General features: G+C 37.8%; 1 protein-coding gene across 1 annotated transcript in view; it reads right to left on the bottom strand.

Annotated features, from left to right (window-relative positions):
• IQCM (IQ motif containing M) overlaps positions 1-26,261 on the bottom strand; it is a 431,659-nt gene that overhangs the window by 221,838 nt on the left and 183,560 nt on the right. Inside the window, 1 exon segment of the mRNA XM_062198888.1 lies at positions 24,713-24,911. Coding sequence (XP_062054872.1) covers positions 24,713-24,911 — 199 coding nt within the window.

Raw genomic sequence — 26,261 nt, 5'->3', positions numbered from 1 at the left:
CAAAAGTCAGATGCTCATGACATACTCTCTTCTGTAGCTGGATTGCAGACATGTGACAAAACTCCACCCACTATCTGCACCAACCCCAAACACTAATGAATAAAAACTGATGATGCTTTCAAAAGCAGAACAGTGGAAAATCTATTTTTATTATAGAGTAACTGTGATAGCAATATCCATTTTTTGAGGGCAGCATTCATGGAAGCATGGGTACCCTGGATTCAAGAACTGCATCAGATTCTTTCTGACTAACACTTGACTGGAGTCCTGGGACCTACCCAAAATTCATTATGCTTTCATATATCTGAGCTTAGTTACCCAAACCTCAACCCAATACTCTGAATATCTTTCTGCTTAAATCTGCCACTAGGCTACTTTTGCCTATAATCAAAGGCCACACTAGGTTTTCATTGTATCCTGAGAAGATGAGCACAGAAGTCCATACTGGAGTGTGTTTCTTGGACATTTACTAAGAGAACAATGGAATTGGACACTGTGTATTTGTCAGAAAAATATACCAATATTTATACAAAAATACTGAAATACAAGGAATTACTGTGAATTAATGATTATAATTTTCTAATTCCTATTAATTTAATGAGCAAATATATCATACCTATCACACACTAACATTTAATAAATTTTTCCAGGATACATTTTCAGTCTTTCTTTTGTTTGGCAGAGTCATCTCTTTTGTGTTTGTTTGTTTGAAAGGCAAAGTGACATACACAGAGAAGAGACAGATCTACCTTCTGCTGGTTCATATCTCATATCCCCACAACAGCTAGGTCAAAGTCTGGAGCCAGGAACTCCATCTAGGTCTCTCATGTGGGTGGCAAAAACCCAAACACTTGGGCCATAATCTGGTGTCTCCCCAGTACATTGGCAGGGAGCTGGATTGGAAGCAGTATATTTGGTACTCTGATATGGGATTTGTGCATCCTAAGTGGTGGCTTATCCCAGTATGCCACAATGCCCACCATTTTTACTCTTTAAAAAATGAACTGTTTGCTTATTTGAAGAATTCCACTACCCACTAGTGGGACTTAATTTATTTGATTACTAGTATGACTAGTCTCTTCACATTTACTAGCCATTGATGTTTTCTCCAACTGTGAAGTACTAGTTCATATCTTCTATCTACTTTTTATATTATCGTTATAATATGTTCCTAAAATGTTTGTAAGAGATCTGTATATGTTGAAGATTTCAGCTTGTGTCAAGTTTAAGCAATTATTTTTCTAATTGATGTAATTTTCCAAAAATGGTACGCTACACTTATAAACAGATATCGTCACCAAATCTATTGATCTAACCTTGTCTAAACACTTATATGTGACAGTATCCAAAAAATCTTTATTCAACTACCTTATAAAAACAAAAAGGAAAACACTATTGAAAGCTTTACTTAATGTATGCTAAATTGATCTTCTGTATATAAAGATAATTGAAAATGAATCTTGATGTGAAAAGAAGGGGAGAGGGAGCGGGAGAGGGGAGGGTTGCGGGTGGGAGGGAAGTTATGGGGAGGAAAAGCCATTGTAATCCATAAGCTGTACTTTGGAAATTTATATTCATTAAATAAAGTTAAAAAATAAAATGAAAAAAATAAAAATGACTAAAACCATACACAGTGAATAACAATGAAGTTTTCTTAGTATAGTAAGTGTGCATACACACACACGCACACACACAAATATGCAAGCCACAAATACAGTAACATTAAGTCAACTCTTGGATTCATTTCACACCAACTAATGAATTACTGACACCCTAGCCAAGCACAACTAAAGGATGTATCTCCCTGTGTTTGGTTCCTCTTGTTCTTTTTCAGACCTCTTTTCTGGGCCTCCTGCAATTGCCCCCACATTCTGATCAGGTCAGAATGATTAATTTTATTACCACATGTACTCACTGATTCTGTCTTTAATTGCTGAGCATAGAGACTTTAAGTGTACATTCTTGGCCAACTTCACCATATATAAACATAGAGATAATTCCTACCGTAACCTCCCTCCCACCAATGCACTCACCTTCTACCCTCCTCCCTTTCTTATTCTTCCTTTTAATTTTTACAATGATCTACTTTGAGTTTATTTTATACTCATAAGTTTACTGAGTAAAGAATTCAACAAATAGAAAGGGAAAAAAAACACTGTTCCTCAACAGTAGAGACAAGGGCTGTAAACAATCATTGAATCTCAAAATGTCAGTTTCACTAATATCCATTGCATTTTTTGATACTCTGTTAGTACCATAGATCAGGGGGATCATATGGTATATTTCTTTTTGAGACTGGCTTATTTCACTATGTATAATTGTTTCCAGTTGCCTCCATTTTGATGCAAAAAAAGGATTTTATTCTTTTTTACAGCTGAGTAGTACTCCATAATAGATAGATAGATACATAGATACATATATAGATAGATTTATATGTGTGTATCTACATCTCTATCTCTATCTTTATCTCTATCTATACCTATCTATGTATATAGTCAATGTGGTGATGATAAGCAAACTGTATGATGTAAAAGATCCAGGAAGTCACCTGGGAGGAAAGGTTTCTTAGAGACAGGATGAGAATCCTTGCCAAATTGAGCAACCTTTATGGATGGGAGAATTTCAGATTTTTCCTCAGGTGTGTTAAAGTAGAAAGGAATTTAGTGATCACTGACAAATCCCCACATTTTTCTCCACAGCCCAATCTTCCTTCTGAATTCTGAACCCATACACCAAATTGCCTCCAAAATATTTCAAGGATTTCTCATAGGCACTTCAAGCTTAGAGTGTTTAAAAATGTCTCAACCCACTTTCCTTGCCTCCTCACTATCCCAGCTAAAGACACTTTAAATTCTGTATTTCTCAACCATGGCCAAGTTGCCCAGGGCAAAGACCTAGAAATCTTTCCTGACTTCTCCCATATCCTTGTCTCTGAATCTGATCAAAGACAAAATATTATCTGCTTCCATTTCCTCCACCCCCACCTAACCATCATGGTCATCAACCACCATGCACTAAGTTATGGAAAAAGCATACTAATTTTCTCCCTTATTCTGTCATCCTCTCCCCATCCCACAAGATTCAGAGTTAGGTCAGTAATTCTTCTAATATACATATTAATTCATGTCAATGATTCAATGAATGTAAAGTCATCCATCCCTATTAAATGAAGTATAAAGTATAAACTCCTCAGCATGGTCTTTAAGAACATTCTTAATTGGAAATCTATCATCAGCTTCATTTATTGCTACTGTTCTCCTAACTATTCCCTAATGCCCCACATTTTCTATATAACTGAGACCATTATATTGTCCTTCCCTGTATCTCAAAGCCTCCCAGTCTACTTGACAAAACACAACCGTTCTTTACCATCCAGTACTCACATTACTGGCACTATCTAACCCCAAACCCTAGACACAACACCTTGAGTTAAATGGCCTTGCTCTATGCTCAAACAGTACCTAAAACTTATATTAATTATTTGCATTTCTCACTGTCTATGTGCTCTGAGATCACATTCCAAGAAGGAGACTGGGCCCAGTATATAGTAACTACTATCAAATTAAAGAACACAATGATTAATAAATGAAAAACATTTGTCGGATGTAACACATTCATATAATAAAACTGTTTGGTAAAGGTCACCTATATTATGGGGTCCATGAATAGGCTTTATGTCTTTCCTGTTAGATGATGAGAAGAAATTCATCTTTTATTCGATTCTAAAAGGTTTACTAAAACTTCAAAATATTAAAGCACATTGACCTATGCATCAGATACTACTATTGTAACTTTAAAACTCAGATTTTCTAAGATTATTCCAACTTGTTTATTCAGCAATATTATTCAAATAATTTCTTTCTAAATATAAAGGATATTTTGAATGGTATAAATTATACTGATAATTAAATACAGCAGTCTTTGTGGTCTTCTAATATGTGACTGGTAAGATAATTCGATGCAGCTTGAGTATTCCCAAAAAAAATCTAAACTAAGAGCATCTCATATGAAACAATGAATCACCTTAGAGTGACACGGTAACAGACACTGTCCACAGAAATAATATCTGAAGTGGCAGCCAAGCAATGTTATCATGAAAGTCTCCCAGTGGAGGGACTGCCACTGTGCTGACAATTATCCAGTGATTTGCTGTGCTGTTTCCGGAGCAGAAAGTCTATCAAGAATTCCCTCAACATCAGCCCTTCATATAGGCAGTCCCGGAAGCACTATTTATGCATTAAAGGCCTTTCCCACTAGGATTTTGAAAGTAGGCAAAAACAATTATAACCATATCAACAAAGCAGCTATCTAGCAAATCTAGCACACAAAACATCATGTCAATGATGGCATAAAAAAGGCTATGATAATAACAAATTTTATAACCAAGTAAAAGTCGATAGCCTGGTTTATATTCTCTGGGACTCAAACCACCTAGGTATATCACTCACAGGCAACTGGCTGTGGAGACATAACATCTCTGCCTCTCTGGGGATGTGACAGACAGCAGGGGAGAGCAGATACTCTGCACCTTATAATTGTGGGAGCCTTGTGTGCTGAAACTAAGAGAACTCTGAATGCATGAGAAGGTCCAGGGAGGGTCTGTGCAATCCTTAGTGTGAGCACAGATCCCATTGCAGTGACCCTTCTCAGGTCATCAGTGAGCTCTGAGGATGTGGAGCTACTCACATGTATTGCACAGGCCCAGCTACACCCTGGACCCAGGGAGCCTTGGGAGCCAAGTCTGAGAAAACAGTGACTCCTTAAGAGGAAGCAGAGCATAGCTAGGTTCTGGGCAACCAAAGAGTGCTTCTTTGTGCTCTCAGAGCTCCTCGGTTGCCAATAGCAGCTCACAGCAGAGGGAACCACGCTCACAGGAAAGATTCCACAGATAAAATGTGAAGTTCATAAAAAGGTACAGATGAGTGCTGAGCACACTAGGGACTAAACCTCGGGTATTCCTCAGCTAGGAAGAGAAGATCTGGTTGTACCAACAGAGGTGACCATTACTTCAATCCAGTTAACCAGAGGAGAGCTGCCATGCCCAACTGGGGTCTTACCACACCTAGTCGTCCCACCCTGGAACACTAAACAGAGCATCCTGCCCACACCCAGAACACAGCTCCTGGAATTCACTGAAAATGTATACATCCCAATAGGCCACAGAAACACAGATCAAAGATAAAAACCATTAGATAAAAAAATTCTAAAAATGCTGAAATAAAGGCAAAAATTCAAAAAACAAGTAGAAGGAAGACACTATGAGCCCTCCAAAGAGTACCACAATATTTCAACATTAGAATGTGAAGATGAAGAGATTGAGGAAATGCAGAATTGCAATTAAAAAAAAACTAATAATTGGATTACTCAGAAGCAATCAGAAGTAAATTCATGAACTAAAGAAAACCATAAATGATACGAATGAAAATTCCTTTCTATGAGATTGAGAACTTACAGAGAAATCAAAATGAAATACTAGAAATGAAGAATTAAACAGATCAAATAAAAATGCAGTGGAAAGTCTTAACAACAGAGTTGGTGAGGCAGAAGAAAGAATATTCGAACTAGAAGACAAACCTCTGGAAATTTTAGACCAAAAACAAGAAGAGATTAGAAAACAAAAAACACTGATGGAGATCTACAAGATACTATCAAATGACCCAACATACAGATCTTAGGAGTTCCTAAAGGCGTGGAAAGAGAGAAAGGATTAGAAGGCCTATTTAGTGAAATGATAACAGAAAACACCCCTAATTTGGAGAAAGAAAGAGATATCTAAGTAAAGGAAGCACATAGAAATTGCAATAGACATGACCAGAAAAGATCTACACCATGACACACTGTAGTCAAAATCTCCATAGTAAAATTTAAATAAAAGATTCTAAAATGTGCAAGAGAGAAAAGCCAGATTACTGTCAGAGGATCTCCAATCAATTTTGAAGATGACTTCTCATCAGAAACCCTACACTCTAGCAGAGAATGATGAGATATATTCCAAGTCTGAAGAGTAGAAACTGTCAACCAAGAATACTGAACCCTCCTAGGTTCTCATCTAGAAATGAAGGTGAAATAAAGACCTTCCATAACAGACAGAAATTGAAAGTATTTGTTGGCCAGCGCCACGGCTCACTAGGCTAATCCTCTGCCTGCGGCGCCAGCATTCCAGGTTCTAGCCCCGGTCGGGGTGCTGGATTCTGTCCCGGTTGCTCCTCTTCCAGTCCAGCTCTCTGCTGTGGCCCAGGAGTGCAATGGAGGATGTCCCAGGTCCTTGGGCTCTGTACCCGCATAGGAGTCTAGGAGGAAACACCTGGCTCCTGGCTTCTGATCGGCGCAGCACACCAGCCGCAAAGCGCCAGCTGTAGCAGCCACTTGGGGTGGGGGGTGAACCAAAGGAAAAAGGAAGACCTTTCTCTCTGTCTCTCTCACTGTCTAACTCTGCTTGTCAAAAAAAAGAAAGTATTTGTCACCACCCAGCCAACCCTGCAAAAGATGCTTAACAATGTGCTGCACTCAAAATACAGAAACATGGTCATCATGAGGAAAAAAGGTAAAGGCACAAAACCTCCCAGTAAAATCCAAAATTTTAAAAAAGCAATATTTATGAAAAATCTCTCAGGAAATCCAAATTTAAAAAATAGCAATATTTATGGAAAAATGGCAGGGCAAAGTCATTAGTGATCAATAGTCACCTTGAATATAAATGGCCTCAGCTCTCCAGTTAAAACACACAGACTGGATGGATGGACTAAAAAACAAAACCCATTTATTTGCTGCCTACAAGAAACACATCTCACCAAGAAAGATACTCTCAGATTGAAAGTGAAAGGATGGAAAAGATATAGACATCTTTTTTTTTTAAATAGGCAGAGCTAGACAGTGAGAGAGAGAAAGACAGAGAGAAAGGTCTTCCTTCTATTGGTTCACCCCCAAAATGGCCTCACCGATCCAAAGCCAGGAGCCAGCTGCATCCTCCTGGTCTCCCATGTAGGTGCAGGGCCCAAGCACTTGGGCCATCTTCCACTGCCTTCCTGGGCCACAGCAGAGAGCTGGACTGTAAGAGGAGCAACCAGGAGAGAATTCAGTGCCCCAACAGAGACTAGAACCTGGGGTGCCAGCGCTGAAGGCAGAGCATTAGCCTAGTGAGCCATGGTGCTGGCCGATGTAGCCATCTTAATATCTGAAAAAAATAGACTTTAACATAAAAACAATTAAAAGACACAAAGAAAGGAACTATCTAATGATTAAGGGATCAACTCAACAGGAAGAATTGACTATTTTAAACATATATGCACCTAATTACAGGGCGCCTGGCTATTTAAAAGAAATGATAATGGATCTATGTGGAGACATAGACTCAAATACAATACCAAGGGGGAACTTCAATACCCCACTTTCACCAATGGACAGATCAACCAGACAAAAAATCAGCAAGGAAATAACAGAGTTTATTGATACTATAGACCAAATGGACCTACCAAATATTTATGGAACACTCCATGCTATAGAAGTAGAATACACATTCTTTCCACCAGTGCATGGAACTTTCTCCAGGAATGACCACATCCTAGGCCATAAAGCAAATCTCAGCAAATTCAAAAAATTAGAAACCATACCATGTATCTTCTTTGACCATAATGGAATGAAACTCAAAATCAACAACTCAGGAATCTCTAGAACATACGTAAGCACTTGGAGACTGAACAAAATGGTCATGAATGAACAGTGCGTTGCTGAAGAAATCAAAAGAGAAGTAAAAAATTTTCTGGAAACAAATGAAGATAATGCAACATATCAAAACTTATGGGACACAGCAAAAACAGTGTTAAGTTTATACCAATTAGTGCTTATGTCAAGAAATTGGAAAGGCACCAAACAAATGTGCTATCAATGCATCTCCAGGACCTAGAGAAACAACCTCAAACCAAGCCCAACAATAGTAGAATAAATAAAAAGAAATAGTTGAAATTAGAGTAGAAATAAACAAAATAAAAACAAAAAATACTACAAAAGATCAGCAAAACGAAGAGCTGGTTTTTGAAAAAATAGACAAAAATTGACAAACTATCCCTATTTGCAGATGACAGGATTCTATAAATAGGGGATCCAAAAGATTCCACCAATAGACTATTGGAACTCATAGAAAAGTTTGGTAAGTTAAAGGGATACAAAATTAACACACAAAAATCAAAAGCCTTTGTATACACAGACAATGTCACAGCTGAGAAAGAACTTCTAAGATCAACCCCATTCACAATAGCTACCAAAAAATCAAATACCTAGGAATAAATTTAATCAATTATGTCAAAGATCTCTATGATGAGAATTACAAAACATTAAAGAAAGAAATAGAATAAGGTAACAAAAAATGGAAATATCTTCCATGTTCTATGGCTTCATGGCCAGATTTATGTAGATTGTATGTGAACAGAAATCTATCCTATTCTTTTAGGTTTGCTAGTTTCTTGGCAAACAGCTCTTTGTACTAATTTCTGATGATTCTTCTTATTTCTGTGGTTTCTGTTGTTGCATTTCTGTTTTCATCTCTAAATTTATTGATTTGGGTTTTCTTCTTCCTTTTTTGATGTGTTGTTCATTCAGCAAAGTGAAGAGGAAACCGACAGAATGGGAGAAAGTATTCGAAAATTATGCAACTGTTAAAGTATTAATAACCAGAATATATAAAGAGATCAATAAACTCAATAACAACAAATCTACTTGGTTATTAAATGGGAAAAAAACTTAGACATTTTTTCAAAAGAGGAAATCCAAATGGCCAACAGACACATGAAAAATGCTCAAGATCACTAGTTGTTAGGGAAATGCAAAACAAAACCAGGAGTTTCTCTCTCTCCGCTCACCCCTCAAAGGCGAGCAAGACAAAGAGCAGGTGCCATTTTGGACATACATCATAAGCAGGGCGACCTCAGTTCTGCACTGGCCCTGAGCCTAGCAGAAAAACCTGACTCTAGGGGGAGAGGTGAAATAACAGGAGATTAGCATCTAACTTGGCAACCCAGTGGGAGACTGCAGGAGAATTGGAGCCCACACTGAGGGCAGCAGAGATTCCCTGTGTGGTCCTTGGGAAAGAGCTTCCGATCTCTGGCTCCTGTGGGTATATCATTTGCCTGCTAACTACCTCCAATTACGTTCAGCTGTGCGGAATTACTTCTCTTTTGAATCAAAAAAAGAAAGAAAGAAAGAGAGATTTACCACACCTAACCTGGGAGTGTCATCTTTGACACACCCTCAACCCTGAGGAACCAAACACAGCTCTCAGTCCACACTCATCTCAAGCCTCTAAGGCTCCACCGAAAGCAGACAGTCCACTTAATATAGAGCCATAGTGTAACAAGAAAAAACACGACAGTGAAGAAACCAAATATTTCCAACATGCCAAACAACAAACGCAAAAACCAAGGTAACAAGAACAAGGAAGACACTATGACGCCCCCAAATGAAAAAGACACCCCAATTCAAGATTATGAAGATGATGAGATAGAAGAAATGCAAGAAGCGGATCTCAAAAAATTGAAAAGAACATTAAGAAGTTCTCAAAAACAAATTCTTGAACTACAGAAATCCTTAATGGACAAGATAGAAAATCTCTCTCATGAAAATGTAATATTAAGGAGGAATCAAAATGAAATGAAACAACTAGTGGAACAAGAAACTCTGATAGTGACGAGAAATCATAATGAAATGAAGAATTCAATAGATCAAATGACAAACACATTAGAGAGCCTTAAAAACAGAATGGGCGAAGCAGAAGAGAGAATATCAGACTTAGAAGACAGAGCACAGGAAAGTATACAGTCAAACCAAAGAAAAGAAGAGGAAATTAGAAATCTAAAAAATATTGTCGGGAATCTACAGGATACTATTAAAAAACCCAACATTCGGGTTCTAGGAGTTCCTGAAGGCATGGAGATAGAGAAAGGATTAGAAGGCCTTTTTAGTGAGATACTTGCAGAGAACTTCCCAGGTCTGGAGAAGGACAGAGACATCCTAGTACAGGAAGCTTATAGAACCCCTAATAAACATGACCAAAAGAGATCCTCACCACGACATGTTGTAATCAAACTCACCACAGTGAAACATAAGGAAAAGATCCTAAAATGTGCAAGAGAGAGACATCATATTACTCTTAGAGGATCTCCAATTACAATCATAGCAGACTTCTCATCAGAAACCCTACAAGCTAGGAGGGAATGGCAAGACATAGCCCAGGTACTAAGAGAGAAAAACTGCCAGCCCAGAATATTATATCCTGCAAAGCTCTCATTTGTGAATGAAGGTGAAATTAAGACTTTTTATAGCAAACAGAAACGGAAAGAATTTGTTGCCACTCATCCTGCCCTGCAAAAGATGCTTAAAGATGTGTTACACACAGAAACACAGAAACATGGTCACCAATATGAAAGAAGGTAAAGGAAGGAAACCTCACAGCAAAAGATCACAGGAAGCTCAATTTCTCTTTGACATAGAATTAAAATCTGATTCTCTGTTAAAGCAATGTGTTAAAGTAATCTATTATGTTCTCTTGATGTCTGTTAAATTCTAATTGTTCAAAAACAGCTGAATTTTTATTAAGAGCTATGGGTTATGTAAATATGTGCTTATTTTCAAAGATTTGAATAATCACCTTGTAACAAGATCAAATTTGGTCTATGTTATGTCATGATTTTAAGAAATCTTATTTCAACCAGATATTTTGGATTTTGAGCCTTCTTGGCATTCTTGACAGGCATTCAAAAAATCAAAGTTTCAAACAATCTGGTCTCTAAAATTTCCAGTAAATCCTGGACTTTGGTTTTTCCAGTTTGGGCCCAACTGAAAAAATCGAAGGACCTATGTCTCTCATCTTATAGAGACACCAACTAATCAGGCTATTTGGATTATATTAGAAGGACTGTCAAGATGTGTTGTGGTACCAAACTTTAGTTTCTATAATGGAAAATGCTATTAATACAAATGTTTGAGAATTAAAAAGTCTAATGATCTTGTGTTACTAGACATGATAATTATCTTAATGAGAAAGCCCCAGAGGCCTAAAGGGTTAAATACTTGTAAAATCCTATAGGTGCTTTCAAAAATACTGTGAAGTAAGCAAGTGCCTCTTGTTGGTTGATGAGTTTATAATTTTAAACATGGCGACTTAAAGTCTTTTGTCATCCACAGTTATATATGATCTGCTGCTCATAAAACTAAAGCGTTGTTGGTTCTGTGTTTAGCTGTCCTCCTATAGGTTCCTATGGACTTTTCCCAGCCACTTCTATTGTATTCAGTACTTTGGGATGGCTCTGTAAACAGATGAAGCCAATAATGTATTAACAGTACCGAGAGAAAGTATGGTTAACTGAGGTTACTAAAAACAAAAAGCAATTCAAATCAATTGGCAATCTACAAAAAGAGTTAAAGATTTTAAAAGCTATTATTAAAATTGCCATATTGGTCTACTATGCTATGTTATATGTGTGTACATATTGGATGTCCACATGGGGAAATTCTATTAAGAGTTTTATTTTAAATGGCTTATAGATAAGATTGTCCATAAAGTTAAGCTGCTAAAATCAATCAAAGATACATTTTAATTTGTGGGACCTGAATCTGTGTATCATATGTTTTAAACTTGTTGGTAGAAAGAAACTAAAAACATTTTATATGGTTGTGCTTAACTTTACTGGTTAAACAAACTACACCATGTTAGATATTTAAGAGGTGTTTTCAAATACATGATTCTTAAAATTTATAGAAGGCATTGGACCTTCTGGTAAATGTTTTCTTAAGTTGTTATCTAATGGTTGAAACTGTTTGCTAAGTATTCATGTGATATTGCTATTGTCAGCAAGCGATCTAGGACTTGCTACCAAATTTCTCTATTCTAAGCCCAACTTGTTCTTTCATTTCTCTATTCTCTTCAAGGTAGGAAACTAATTCTATTATGAAGGAATCTGTAGGATGCACAATTTAATCTTTAGAACTTATAAAAGAGATGGCTAACATTTTTCTGTAATAGCATAGCCAAAATAAGAGCTTAAATTATAATCTCATAGCTAGATTTACTTCGCCACCAGCGAAGTAAACAGTAAGTAGAAAAAACCTCCCTTTCAGACCAAAGGGATAGAAAGTTTTAAAGTGAGAATATAATTTTCCTCATGGGCATTGTCTACCTTAGAAAAACTACTACAGAACATGCCTGTGACTATAGACTTGTAGTTCAGGCCACCGAAGATTAGAGATGGGACTTGGGCACACCTTGACTTGCATTCTCTGGTCTGCTTTAACACAAACCAGGAGGAAAAGAAAGCTAGGCATCAGAAGCAAGGGGTGGCAGGCCTATTAATGGCTGATCTGTACAGTGATCTGCCCTCAAGCAGACCCAACAGGCCAGTCCACTGCAGTGGCTTTCAATGTGGTAAGCCTGGGCTTCAGCAGAAGTCAGCTTGTGAAGAGCCCTGGCAGCTATGCCAGCTGAGTTGGATCACTGGAAATGGACCTGCCCTGGAGTCGCAGGATGCCCAGGTCAGAGCCACAGATCTTATTGGCTCTAAGCTGAAAAGCCCTTCACTCAGCCCAACTTCCAAAGTGACCACTGTAGCTGAGGACATGGTCAAGTAGGGTCAGCAACATTGCTGGCAGAACTGTAAATTTCTTGTTAGAGATGCCCCCTGCCTTTACCTGGCCAGCTCTCCTCCCAGCCCAGCCAAGTAATGAAAGTCAACAGAGTGCCTTCCCCTAGGAGGTTCAAACTTCCCTTAGGATATACCCCATGTGAAGAGATAGATAGGTCTGGGCCTCTTAACTTACAAGGTCTAAAGCCCACCAGATTATTATCAAGCCCCTTCTGTCAGGTTCTATTTGCCTCTCAATCAGAAAACTTAATTGTAGCTTAGACAGCACCTTTCTTAGCTCCTCTAATAATGACTCTGTCCTTTGTTCTAGACCCTGTTTAGCACACTTGGGCCTCATTGCTTTGTAATCATAACCTCTACCACCAATGGCTATACTCCCAACCTGTGTGTACTGATGGTCCTCTTCCCCACTTAATGCTGTATAATTGTTCAAACCTGGTAAATGCCACTCGTAGGATCATTGGTTACTATCCTCACCCTGTCTTTTATGACCTTGTCTAACTAAATATGATCAGAGTCGGCAAACTTGGAAGGCTTCCATAGCCTTGGCAACTCATGACGACAGCCTAGGGTGGTTACTGGCGCCATAAACTAGAGTGTCAATTTGTTGGGTCAACAACAGGAGCCACTGTGCACTTGCTCCTCATGTGGGATCTCTGTCCTTAATGTGCTGTACATTTTGATTTAATGCTATAACTAGTACTCAAACAGTATGTTTCACTTTGTGTTTCTATGTGGGTGCAAACTGTTGAAATCTTTATACTAAATTGATCTTCTGTATATAAAGAGAATTGAAAATGAATCTTGATGCAAATGGAAAGGGAGAGTGAGCGGGAGAGGGGAGGGTTGCGGGTGGGAGGGAAGTTATGGGGAGGAAAAGCCATTGTAATCCTTAAACTGTACACTGGAAATTTATATTCATTAAATAAAAGTTAAAAAAAAAAAACCCACAATGAGGTTTCACCTCACACCACTTACAATGGCCTTAATACAGAAATCAACAAACAACAAATGCTAGCAAAGATGTGGGGAAAATCATACCCTAAGACGCTGTTGGGAGGAATGTAAACTGGCAAAGCCACAATGGAAGGCATTATGGAGATGCCTCAGAAATCTGAATATAGACCTAACATATGACCCAGCCATTCCACTCCTGGGAATTTAACCAAAGAAAATGAAATCAACATACCAAAGAATTATCTGCACACCCATGTTTATTGAAGCTCGGTTCACAATAGCTAACATATGAAATCAAACCAAATTCCCATCAAGTGAAAAGTGTATAAAGAAATTATGGGATATGTACACCCTGGAATACTATATAACAGAAGAAAAAAATCTAGTCATTTGCAACAAAATGGATTAAACCAGAAAACATACTAAGTGAAATAAGCCAGTCCCAAATGTAAAAATATCATATGATCTCCCTGATCTGTAATAACTAATAGAGCACCTAAAAGGCAATCTGCAGAAGTGAAAATTCACATTTTTAGAAGCAATGACTTTGAACAGTCTTTGTCTTGATTGTCAAGGAATTTTTTTTCTTCAAACTAAGTGTTTGGTAATAAAAACAGATGCAATTAAAAAGCAATGAGGCCAGCGCCATGGCTCAACATGGCTCAACATGGCTCCACCTTGTGGCGCCGGCACACCGGGTTCTAGTCCCGGTCAGGGCGTCGGATTCTATCCCGGTTGCCCCTCTTCCAGTCCAGCTCTCTGCTTTGGCCCAGGAGTGCAGTTGAGGATGGCCCAAGTGCTTGGGCCCTGCACCCCATGGGAGACCAAGTGCACCTGGCTCCTGCCTTCCGATCAGCACAGTGCGCCGGCTGGAGCACGCCTGCCGCGGCGGCCATTGGAGGGTGAACCAACGGCAAAAGGAAGACCTTTCTCTCTGTCTCTCTCTCTCACTGTCCACTCTGCCTGTAAAAAAAAAAAAAACAAAAAAAAACGGGTGGGAGGGAAGTTATGGGAGGGGAGAAGCCATTAAAAAAAAAAGAAAGAAATAATATTGATCATCATTAACGCATATGTTCTATTTTTTATCCAACGACTTCAGTATTGGCATATTCCAATAGATATTTTGCAAGTATTTTTATTATGTACTGTTCTTACAGAGACATATTTTGCTAACAATAAAATATACTCTTTCTTGAAAAAAAAAAAAAGCAATGAATGCTCCAACATAGAAGCAGTCCATCCATACAGCAGACTCAAAGAATGACAATAGCTTTATTAGCACTCTGATCTCAGAATTAGCCCTTAAGGCATTCTGGTCTGGCTGAAAAACCAATGGGATCATCTGAAGCTTGGAAAGCCATGACACTGTGGCAAAAAGTGTCCTACGTGAAGGATCTTTGTTGGTGAGATCCCAGTGGAATGAAGTAGTTATCAAAGAAGGATGTAATTTACTATGAAGTGAGGAGAGAATTTCTATTTGCTTATGGCCTTGTCTAAATACTGACAAGAGTTTGTGGATTCAAAAGGCTTCCATAGCCTAGGCAGCTCATGTCGAGAGCCTTGGATGTGATCATAGATGGCATACATAAGACTGTTAATTGTTAAATTAACAACAGGTGTCACCTTGAACTAACTTCCCATGCAAGACCTCTGTCCTCATAGAGATAGATTATGAGAGTTAAAGTATAACATGTTCTCAAAGATTTACTTCATTTTAGTGTATTAAGTGGATGATATTCTTTTTTTTTTTTTGGACAGGGAGAGTGGACAGTGAGAGAGAATGACAGAGAGAAAGGTCTTCCTTTGCCGTTGGTTCACCCTCCAATGGCCGCCGCGGCCGGTACGCTGTGGCCAGCGCACCGAGCTGATCAGAAGCCAGGAGCCAGGTGCTTCTCCTGGTGTCCCATGCGGGTGCAGGGCCAATGACTTGGGCCATCCTCCACTGCTCTCCCAGGCCATAGCAGAGAGCTGGACTGGAAGAGGAGTAAGCGGGACAGAATCTGGCGCCCCGACCAGGACTAGAACCCAGTGTGCTGGCGCCGCAGGCAGAGGATTAGCCTAGTGAGCCACAGCGCTGGCCAAGTGGAGGATATTCTTTTGTCTCCTAAGTCATAGCTATGTCTAAGTGCTCACAAAAGACGTATCATTCCTGGGTTCTTATTCAAAGTTAATTAAGTTCCTCAAAAAAAAGAATGCTTGTGTATACATGTGAGTGTGTGTGTGTATAAACCCTCAGGGAAAAAAGGTGAAATGGTGATCCCAGCTATTTTTGCATTAGATACCTACTCTGAGTCCATTTCTTACAAAAGAAGGCCTAGGAGGATTACATACCACACTGAATTTGGACACCTCCAAAATCTGAAGTATTCAGAGCAGCATTAGTCCTCTGAATCTCATAAGCATCAGAGAAATACAAGTTTTGTGATCTCAGAATTTTTATGCAATAATGCCACAGTAATTATACAATCAGAGCAGGCAAATCCAGGTACAATGCTTGGCTGAAGGAACTGAGATTTCTTCCTAAATGTGTGGCAAAACAGTTTTTAGCTACATGACTTAGCTTCTGATCCTCCCAAAAATGTGGTTTCTTCAATGAAAGACAGATGTAGGTAATAGCTACTGCTCTTGTGAGTACCAACAACAGGCATACAGCAGACATTTCAATATGTTCCTATTTCTATTCCTTCCCCATGGTTAATCAGTTGAAACCTTGTTTTTCTTGACTTTGAAGGAACAGGGAACAGAATATGTATCTGCTCAAAAGTAAGACATATATTTTATATCTTTACCTCTCAATGCAGTAAACATAGAATTATAAAATTGAAATAAAAGGTTCGGCTAACAGTAAAAATAAAAGAGAGAAAGAAAAGGGCGCTATATAATGATTAATGGATCGATTAATATGTAACTATAATAAATGTATATGCACCCAATTATAAGGTGCCTGACTATTTAAAAAAAATGTTAATGTATCTAAAGGGAGATAGACTATAATACAATAGAAATGGGGGACTGCAACACCCAACTTTCATCAATTTACAGATCTACCAGACAGAAAATCAGCAAATAAACAACAGAGCTAATCTATACTATTGACCAAATGGATCTAACTATTATTTATAGATTTTTTTTCATCCCATAGTTGCAGAACACATTCTTCTCAACATTGCATGGAACCTTCTCTAGGATAGACCATATGCTAGGCCATAAAAATGTCTCAGAGAATGCAAAATATCAAAATGCTACCGTGTATCTTACCAAAGCCAGCATCTTATTGAATGTTGAAAAGTTGGAAGCATTTCCACTAAGATCCGGAGCCAGAAAAGGATATCTACGCTCACCATTGGTATTCAATATAGTCTTAGTAGTTTTAGCCAGAGTTGTTAGGCAAGAAAAAGAAATCAAAGGGATACAAATTGTGGAGGAGGAAGTCAAATCTATCCTTAATTGCAGATGACATGATATGATTCCACATACATGGGATACAAAGGACTCCACTAAGAGACTATTGGAACTCAAAAAAGACTTTGGTAAAGTGCCAGGAGAAAAAAATTAACACACAAAAATCAATAGTCTTTGTTTACACAGAAAATCCCAAGGCTCAGAAAGAATTTCTAAGATCAATCCCATCCCCAACAGCTACAAAAAGAATTCAATACCTGGGAATAAACTGAACCAATGATGTCAAATATTTCTATGATGAAAATTACAAAACATTAAAGAAAGAAATAGAAGAAGACACAAGAAATGGAAAAATCTTCCAGGTTCATGGATTTGAAGAATCAATATCATCAACATGTCCATACTGTGATCCTAATAAAAATGCCAAAGACAGTCTTCTCAGATCCAGAAAAAAACAATTCTGAAATTAGTATGAAAACACAAGAGAATTTAACCATCTAAATTAATCCTATATTATAAACAAAGCCAGAGGCATCAGATTTCAAGACATACTACATTATTATCATCATACCAGCCTGGTACTGGCAGAAAAACAGACATGTGGTCCAATCGAACATAATAGAAACTCCAGAAATCAATCTATGCATCTACAACCAACTTATCTTTGACAAAGAAGCTAAAAGTCAATCCATGGAGCCATACCTTCCTTTTATCAAATTGTGCTGTTAAAACTGTATCTCGACATGCGAAAAATATGAAACAAGACCCCTATCTTACACCTTATACAAAAATCCATTCAAAATGGATCAAAGACTTAAATTTACGATCTGATACTATCAAATTACTAGAGAACATTGGGCAAACCATGTAAGACATTGACATAGGCAAAGACTTCTTGAAAAAGACTCCAGAAGCATAGGAAATCAAAGCCAAAATTGACAAATGGTATTACATCAAATTGAGAAGCTTCTGCACTGCAAAAGAAACACTCAGAAAAGTTAAGAGGTAACTGACAGAATGGGAGAAATATTTGCAAACTGATAAATGACTAATATCCAAAATGTATAGCGAGCTCATCAAACTCAAATAGAAGAAAACAACCACATTAATAAATGGGAAAAGGACTTGATCAGGTATTTTCAAGACAGGAAATTCAAATGGCCAACAAACATGGAAAATGCTCTACATCACTATCAGGAAAATGCAAAATCAAAATGCAAACGAGGCTTCACTTCACCCCAGTTAGAATGATTACCTTACAGAAATCAACAAACAACAAATGCTAGTGAAAACATTAAAGGTACCCTAATTCCACTGCTGGTGGGAATACAAACTGATATAACCAATATGAAGACAGTAGGAGATACCTCAGAAATCTGAATATAGGCCTATATGACCCAGCTATCCCACTCCTGGGAAATTACCCAAGACAAAAGAAGTTAGCATATGAAAGAGTGACATGTACCCCCATGATTTTTGTAGCTCAATTCATAATGGCTAAGATATGGATTCAACCCAAATGCCCATCAACTGATGACTGGATAAAGAAAGTATTGTAGATATACACTATGGAATACTACACAATGGTAAAAACAAATGAAATCCTGCCGTTTGGAACAAAATCTATAAAACTGGAAACAATTATACTTAGTGAAATATGCCAGTCCCCAAAAACAAACACCATAGATTCTCCCTCAATTTTGGTAATTAATAGAGAACCTAAACAGTAGTCTATAGATGTGAAATAGACACTTTGAGATGCTATGATTTTTGAACAGCCCTTTTCTTGACTGTTGAGAAACAGTGTTTTTTTTTTTTCTTCATAGTATTTGTGAACTCTATACTTAGTGTAGGATTAATCTCATGATTACAAAGTTAACTAAAAATACATTTTTGTAAATAACAACAGGAATAGGAGAGGGAGAAGGAAGAAGGGTGCAAGTGGGGGTAGGAGGGAGGGTAGGGTGGGAAGAATCAGTATGATCCTAAATTTGTATATATGAAGTGCATGAAGTTTGTATACCTTAAATAAAATTTTTAAAAAGGATATATATACTTAGAGTACTATAATAAATTTTTACAATTACATTTTATTGATTTAATTCATTAATTTACTAGTTGTTTTTTTTAAAGATTTTATTTATTTACTTAAAAAGCAGCACTACAGAGAAGGAGAGAGAGAGAGAAATCTTCCATCTGCTGATTCACTCTCCAAATGGCCACAATGACCAGGGCCAAGGCCAGGAACCAGAAGCTTCCTCCAGGTCTCCCACATAAGTGCAGGGACCCAAGGACTTGGGCCATCCTCCACTGCTTTCCCCAGGTGCATAAGCAAGGAGCTGGATCAGAAGTAAACAGCCAGTATTTGAAATAGAATCCTTGTGGGATTTCAGTACTGACCCAACAGATATTTCTGGACAGTCTACCATAAGCTAAGTACTGTTTTAAGAATTTGGAAACACTGCAATTCGTACCATACAAAACACATTCTTATCCTCACAGAGTTTACAATCTATTTAGTCAAAATAAAAAAAGCAAACAATCATGTAAACAAGAAAAATAACATAAGTGCATATAGTGAGAATACTAGAGACTATATTATATCAAGATGCTATGTAGCGATAGTAATTCAAAATGATTGCAAACTCACACAAAGGTCATATAAATTATACTATCCAGGATAAACATATAGACAGAAGATTGTAATGTAAAGAATAGGTGTAATAATGACTAGAAGAATAGCAATATTCATTCTAACTGATGGACAAGGGAGATGTCTCAGTGCATTAGAACAATCTTGAGAGATGAGTTGGAATTTATCAGAAGATAAGGCATATGGGTATATGGGTCTGGAGCTAAAGAGATGGATCTAGAACATGGCTCTAGATTAGATTAGGGAGTAATAATCCTGGTCTTTGTAGTCAGTGAGACATGACTTTGCATTCTGGGTCTGTCACCTACAAACTGTTTGCCTTTGAGTGAATGACTTAATCAGTCTAACCTTCAATTATATAGATCTTCATCTATTTAATAAATATAGCAGGTGCCTCACAGAATTACTGAAGGATTAAGTATATGGACTGTTATGGCCAGCATTGTGGGACAGTGGATTAACCTGCTGCTTGTGATATCAGCATTCCATATCATAGTGTCAGTTTAATTTCTAGCTGCTCTACCTCTGATCCAATTCCCTGCTAATGCACCTGGGAAAGCAGTAGAAGATGGCCCAAGTGTTTGGGCCCCTGCCACCCATGTGAGAGAATTGGATGACATTCTGGGCTCCTGACTTCAGCTTGGACTAAACCTGGTTGTTGTAGCCATTTGGGGAGTGAACAAGCAGGTAAAAGATCTTTCTCTGTCTCTCACTCTACAAAAAAGTATATTGACTGTTTGCTTTGTGACAGAGTTTTACGTTCTTTATCACATTTAATCAGAACTAAGTATGTGTATTGTGCATGTCTGAGTATAATGAATATACATGTCTGAGTATAAATTTATACTCAGAGATAAACAGATTATCTCTAACAGGATCAACATGTTCTCAGACTGCAATTACATTCTCCAGGACTCCTCCCAGAAAAACAAGGATCTGAACTGGGTACTTCTGATCTACTCTTCTCTTTATGATTTACTTTCTAAGCTTTAAGCCTCAAGGACAGGATGTTTTGGATTCTCTCAAATGTTTTCCAAGATATGTCCACTCACATTCTTCTGCATTTGCCCATTCAAAATGGGTCATCCTAATTTATTTTGAAAATCAGGACTGCTGTTTATAAAAGTTATTCCTGGGGGGAGAAGGGGCATTCCACACAGCAATTAAGATGCCTCTTCGGATGACTACATCACATATCTGAGTGCCTGGGTTTGAATCTGTGCTGTACTTCCAGTTTCAGCCTCTTGCTAATGGGTACCCAGAAAGGCAATAGATGATGCCTAAAATACATGGATCCTTGCCAACCACATGGGTGACCTACATTGAGTTCCAGGCTACTGGCTCACTACAAAATGTTGTGGGGCATTTGGAATGTGAACCAGTAGATGGGAGACTTCTGTCTCTGACTTTCAAATAATTTTTTTTTCGAGTTTCAACTTTCTATTAGGTTTTTTGTTTTTAACTTTTATTTAATGAATATAAATTGACAAAATACAGCTTATGGATTACAATGGCATTTTCCCTCCCATAACTTCCCACTCACCTGCAACCCTCCCATCTCCCGATTCCTCTCCCATTCAATTATCATCAAGATAATTTTCGAATTATCTTTATATACAGAAGATCAATTTTTTATATATAAAGTAAAGCTTTCAACAGTTTGCACCCACACAGAAACACAAAGTATAAAATACTGTCTGAGTACTAGTTATAACATTAAATCACAATGTACAGCACATTTAGGACAGAGATCCTACATGAGGAGTAAGTGCACAGTGACTCCTGTTGTTGCCTTAACAAACTGACACTCTTGTTTATGGTGTCAATAATCTCCCTAGGCTCTTGTCATGAGTTGTCAAGGATTTGGAGGCCTATTGAGTTCGCTGACTCTGATCATATTTATACAAGGTCATAGTCAAAGTGGAAGTTCTCTCCTCCCTTCAGAGAAAGGTACCTCCTTCTTTGATGACCTGTTCTTTGCACTGGGATCTCACTCACAGAGATCTTTCATTTAGGTCCTTTTTTTGCCATAGTGTCTTGGCTTTCCATGCCTAAAATACTCTCATGGTCTTTTCAGCTGGATCCAAATGCCTTAAGGGCTAATTCTGAGGCCAGAGTGCTGTTTAGGACATCTGCCATTCTATGAGTCTGCTGTGTATCCCACTTCCCATGTTGGATCGTCCTCTCCCTTTTTTATTCTATCAGTTAGTATTAGCAGTCACTAGTCTTGTTTATGTGATCCCTTTGACCCTTGTCCTATCAGTATGATCAATTTGAACAGAAATTGATCACTTGGACTAGTGAGATGCCATTGGTATATGCCACCTTGATGGGATTGAATTAGAATCCTCACGCACGTTTCTAACTCTACCATTTGGGGCAAGTCCGATTGAGCATGACACAAATTGTACATCTCCTCCCTCTCTTATTCCCACTCTTATATTTAACAGGGATCACTTTTCAGTTAAGTTTCAACATTTAAGAATAATTATGTATTAATTACAGAGTTCAACCAATAGTATTAAGTAGAACCAAAAAAAAAAAATACTAAGAGAGATAATGCATTAAGTTGTTCATCAACAGTCAGGGCAAGGGCTGACCAAGTCACTGTTTCTCATAGAGTCCATTTCACTTCAACTAGTTTCCTTTTAGGTACCCGGTTAATTGTCACCGATCAGGGAGAATATATGATATTTGTTCTTTGGGACTGGCTTATTTCACTCAGCATGATGTTTTCCAGATTCCTCCATTTTGTTGCAAATGATTGGATTTCATTGTTTTTTACTGCTGTATAGTATTCTATAGAGTACATGTCCCATAATTTCTTTATCCAGTCTACTGTTGATGGGCATTTGGGTTGATTCCAGGTCTTAGCTATTGTGCATTGAGCTGCAATAAACATTAAGGTGCAGACAGCTTTTTTGTTTACCAAATTAATTTCCTTTGGGTAAATTCCAAGGAGTGGGATGGCTGGGTTGTATGGTAGGGTTATATTCAGGTTTCTGAGGAATCTCCAGACTGACTTCCATAGTAGCTTTACCAGTTTGCATTCCCACCAAAAATGGATTAGTGTCCCTTTTTCCCCACATCCTCTCCAGCATCTGTTATTGGTAGATTTCTGTATGTGAGCAATTGTAACTTGGGTGAGGTGAAACCTGATTGTAGTTTTGATTTGCATTTCCCTGATTGCTCGTGATCCTGAACATTTTTTCATGTGTCTGTTGGCCATTTGGACTTCCTCTTTTGAAAAATGTCTATTGAGGTCCAACACCCTTTCATGATGAAAACTCTAAGCAAATTGAGTATAGAAGGAACATTCATCAATAGAATCAAAGCAATTTATGAAAAACACATGGCCAGCATCCTATTCAATGGGAAAATGTTGGAAGTATTTCCACTGAGATCTGGTACCAGACAGGGATGCCCACTCTCACCACTGCTATTCAATATAGTTCTGGAATTTTAGCCAGAGCCATCAGGCAAGAAAAAGAAATTGAAGGGATACAAATTAAGAAGGAAGAAGTCAAACTATCCCTCTTTGCAGACGATATGATTCTTTATTTAGGGGATCCAAAGAACTCTACTAAGAGACTATTGGAACTCAAAGAAGAGTTTGGCAAAGTAGCAGGATATAAAATCAATGCACAAAAATCAACAGCCTTTGTATACACAGGCAATGCCACACTGAGTAAGAACTGCTAAGATCAATCCCATTCACAACAGCCACAAAAACAATCAAATACCTTGGAATAAACTTAACCAAGGACGTTAAAGGTCTCTACTATGAGAATTACAAAATCTTAAAGAAATAGAAGAGGATACAAAAAAGTAGAAAAATCTTCCATGCTCATGGATTGGAAGAATCAGTATCATCAAAATGTCCATTGTCCCAAAAGCAATTTATAGATTCAATGCAATACCAATCAAAATACGAAAGACATTCTTCTCAGATTTAGAAAAAATCATGCTGAAATTCATATGGAGACACGGGAGACCTCGAATAGCTAAAGCAATCTTGTACAACAAAAACAAAGCTGGAGGCATCACAATACTTGATTTCAGGATATACTACAGGGCAGTTGTTATCAAAACAGCATGGTACTGGTACAGAAACAGATGGATAGACCAATGGAACAGAATAGAAACACCAGAAATCAACCCAAACATCTACAGCCAACTTGTATTTGATAAAGGATCTAAAACCAATTCCTAGAGCAAGGACAGTAAATGGTACTGGCAAAACTGGATTTCCATGTGCAGAAGCATGAAGCAGGTCCCTTACTTTACACCTTACACTAAAATCCACTCAACTTGGATTAAAGACCTAAATCTACGACCTGACACCTTCAAATTATTAAAGAGCTTTGGAGAAACACTGCAAGATATTGGCACCGGCAAATACTTCTTGGAAAACACACCGGAGGCACAGGCAGTCAAAGGCAAAATTAACTACTGGGATTGCATCAAATTGATAAGTTTCTGTACTTCAAAAGAAACAGTCAGGAAAGTGAAGAGGCAACTGACAGAATGGGAAAAATATTTGCAAACTATGCAACAGATAAAAGATTAATAACCAGAATCTACACAGAGATCAAGAAACTCCACAACAACAAAAGAAACAATCCACTTAAGAGATGGGCCAAGGACCTCAAATAAAATTTTAAGAAGTGTTTTTTTAAAAGTTTTCTAGGTAGATATTTATGTTTATGCACATCTACACATGTGTGTGTGTTTGTGTGTGTGTAGTCCAGGAGTATTGGAAGTGGAAGAAAGTTGTCCTACACCGAGAACAGATAGCAATGAGGGAACAATTTTAGTGGAAACATACTTCATCCTGATTCAAGAGTAAGTGGCACCAAAACTGTTGAGGTAGGGATATACCAGGCCTTTTTCCAGAGCTTCAAACTTGGTACAATCTGAAACTTTCTGTATAGCAATGTGTTCATAACATATTCTCACTCAAAAGTATGTGGACAGACTTTATTTACAAAAAATCTTAAGACATACCGACCAGGTGACTATTCAAAATGCTACTTAATTGAATCTACACAATATCTAATGAGTGCCTTACCTTGGTCATTATTCTTTGAAATCTTCTGCGTTCAAGCCACCCCCTGACATGTGCCTGCATTGTGGTAATCATTTTAACCATTTTCTTGCTCATTAAAAATTTGTTTTTTTCTCGGAAAACTTGGAAGATCTCTATATGTGGTCCAATTCTTTTAACTTTACTGTCAACTTTATCAATTTTATCTGGAATACTTTTTAACCTAAAAATAAAATATAGAAGTTTCTTTTAGATAATAAGAAAAATAAATGTTCCTGCATTCTTAAATTCTTTCAATGATGACTATATTGGATTAGGAAACATATATATAATTTATAAGTAGAATTCAATGTATAATATCACTTGAACATGTTAATAAGGTTTTCCAAAGAAGACTGAATATGCTAGAGCACTAGAATCAATATTATGTACAAAATTAACCTTCCAAAGAAAGGCAATCCAACAGAAAGTGAATTTGGTCAAATTATTCACTATTCAAAGGAGAATATTTTCTTTGGACAGGACAAGTTAGTTCCATGGACATTCCTGTCTCCTATTTTGACCTGAAGACTATTCTTAAGTTATTTAATTATTTGTTCTCTGATATTCTGCTAAGCAAAAAAAAAATCTGAAACATAATTATGATCTGGATCCTCTCAATGTAATGTGATAGTAGTGCCATAGAGTAGAGGCTCAGCAGAAGGCAAGGAAGATCCTAGAAATGGTGATGAGCCCTACACTACAGATAGGTATGACTCTTGAGATGAGGACAAACATGTGACAAAATTGAAGCTTTTCTACTATGAACAGACCATGCATAGCTTGGTAACTTTGTTTCTACTAACCATTTATATGACTTTTGTATTTTTTATATGGTAGCCAGATTTTTACAAAGTCGTGAAACATACAAAGTCTAGTTTTCTTATGATTCTCAGCATGTATAAAAATTCCTTTCTTAACATTTTTGTTTCTGCCTCTGTCTTTCCCGCTGGAATTCCACTGAGATGTCCAGGTCAATGCACCCATCAGGACCAGAAAGTGGACAGACCTTTGAATTAAAGGCCTGATTTTCTTGAATCTCAAAGTCAATCCAATGTGGGCTGGCTTTTTTCCTACTTTTTTTAGCCTGTATTGATTTCTGCATCTTGAACAAGTTTCTTTCTGTTTATATGGTTATGATTTTTCTTCCCTTGGTAACTGAAATGCTTTGAGGCCACTTTTCATTATTTGACCCACCCATCAAGTCTTCATTGTGTGGTAGATGGCAGGAACTCCCAATTATGGCTTTTTGTGTGTATCATTTCTGTAGTTTGTCTTCTTTTTTTATATTTGACAGATAGAGTTAGACAGTGAGAGAGAGAGAGACAGAGAGAAAGGTCTTCCTTCCGTTGGTTCACTCCCCAAATGGTTGCTACGGCCGGCGCTGCGCCAATCCAAAGCCAGGAGCCAGGTGCTTCCTCCTGGTCTCCCATGCAGGTGCAGGGGCCCAAGCACTTGCGCCATCCTCCATTGCCTTCCCGGGCCACAGCAGAGAGCTGGACTGGAAGAGGAGCAGCCGGGACCAGAACCCAGT

Source organism: Lepus europaeus, chromosome 8 (assembly GCF_033115175.1).
Source record: "Lepus europaeus isolate LE1 chromosome 8, mLepTim1.pri, whole genome shotgun sequence".
Taxonomy (NCBI): Eukaryota; Metazoa; Chordata; class Mammalia; order Lagomorpha; family Leporidae; genus Lepus; species Lepus europaeus.
Note: the sequence above shows the minus strand (reverse complement) of the source record. Positions and strands in the feature narration are given on the sequence as shown.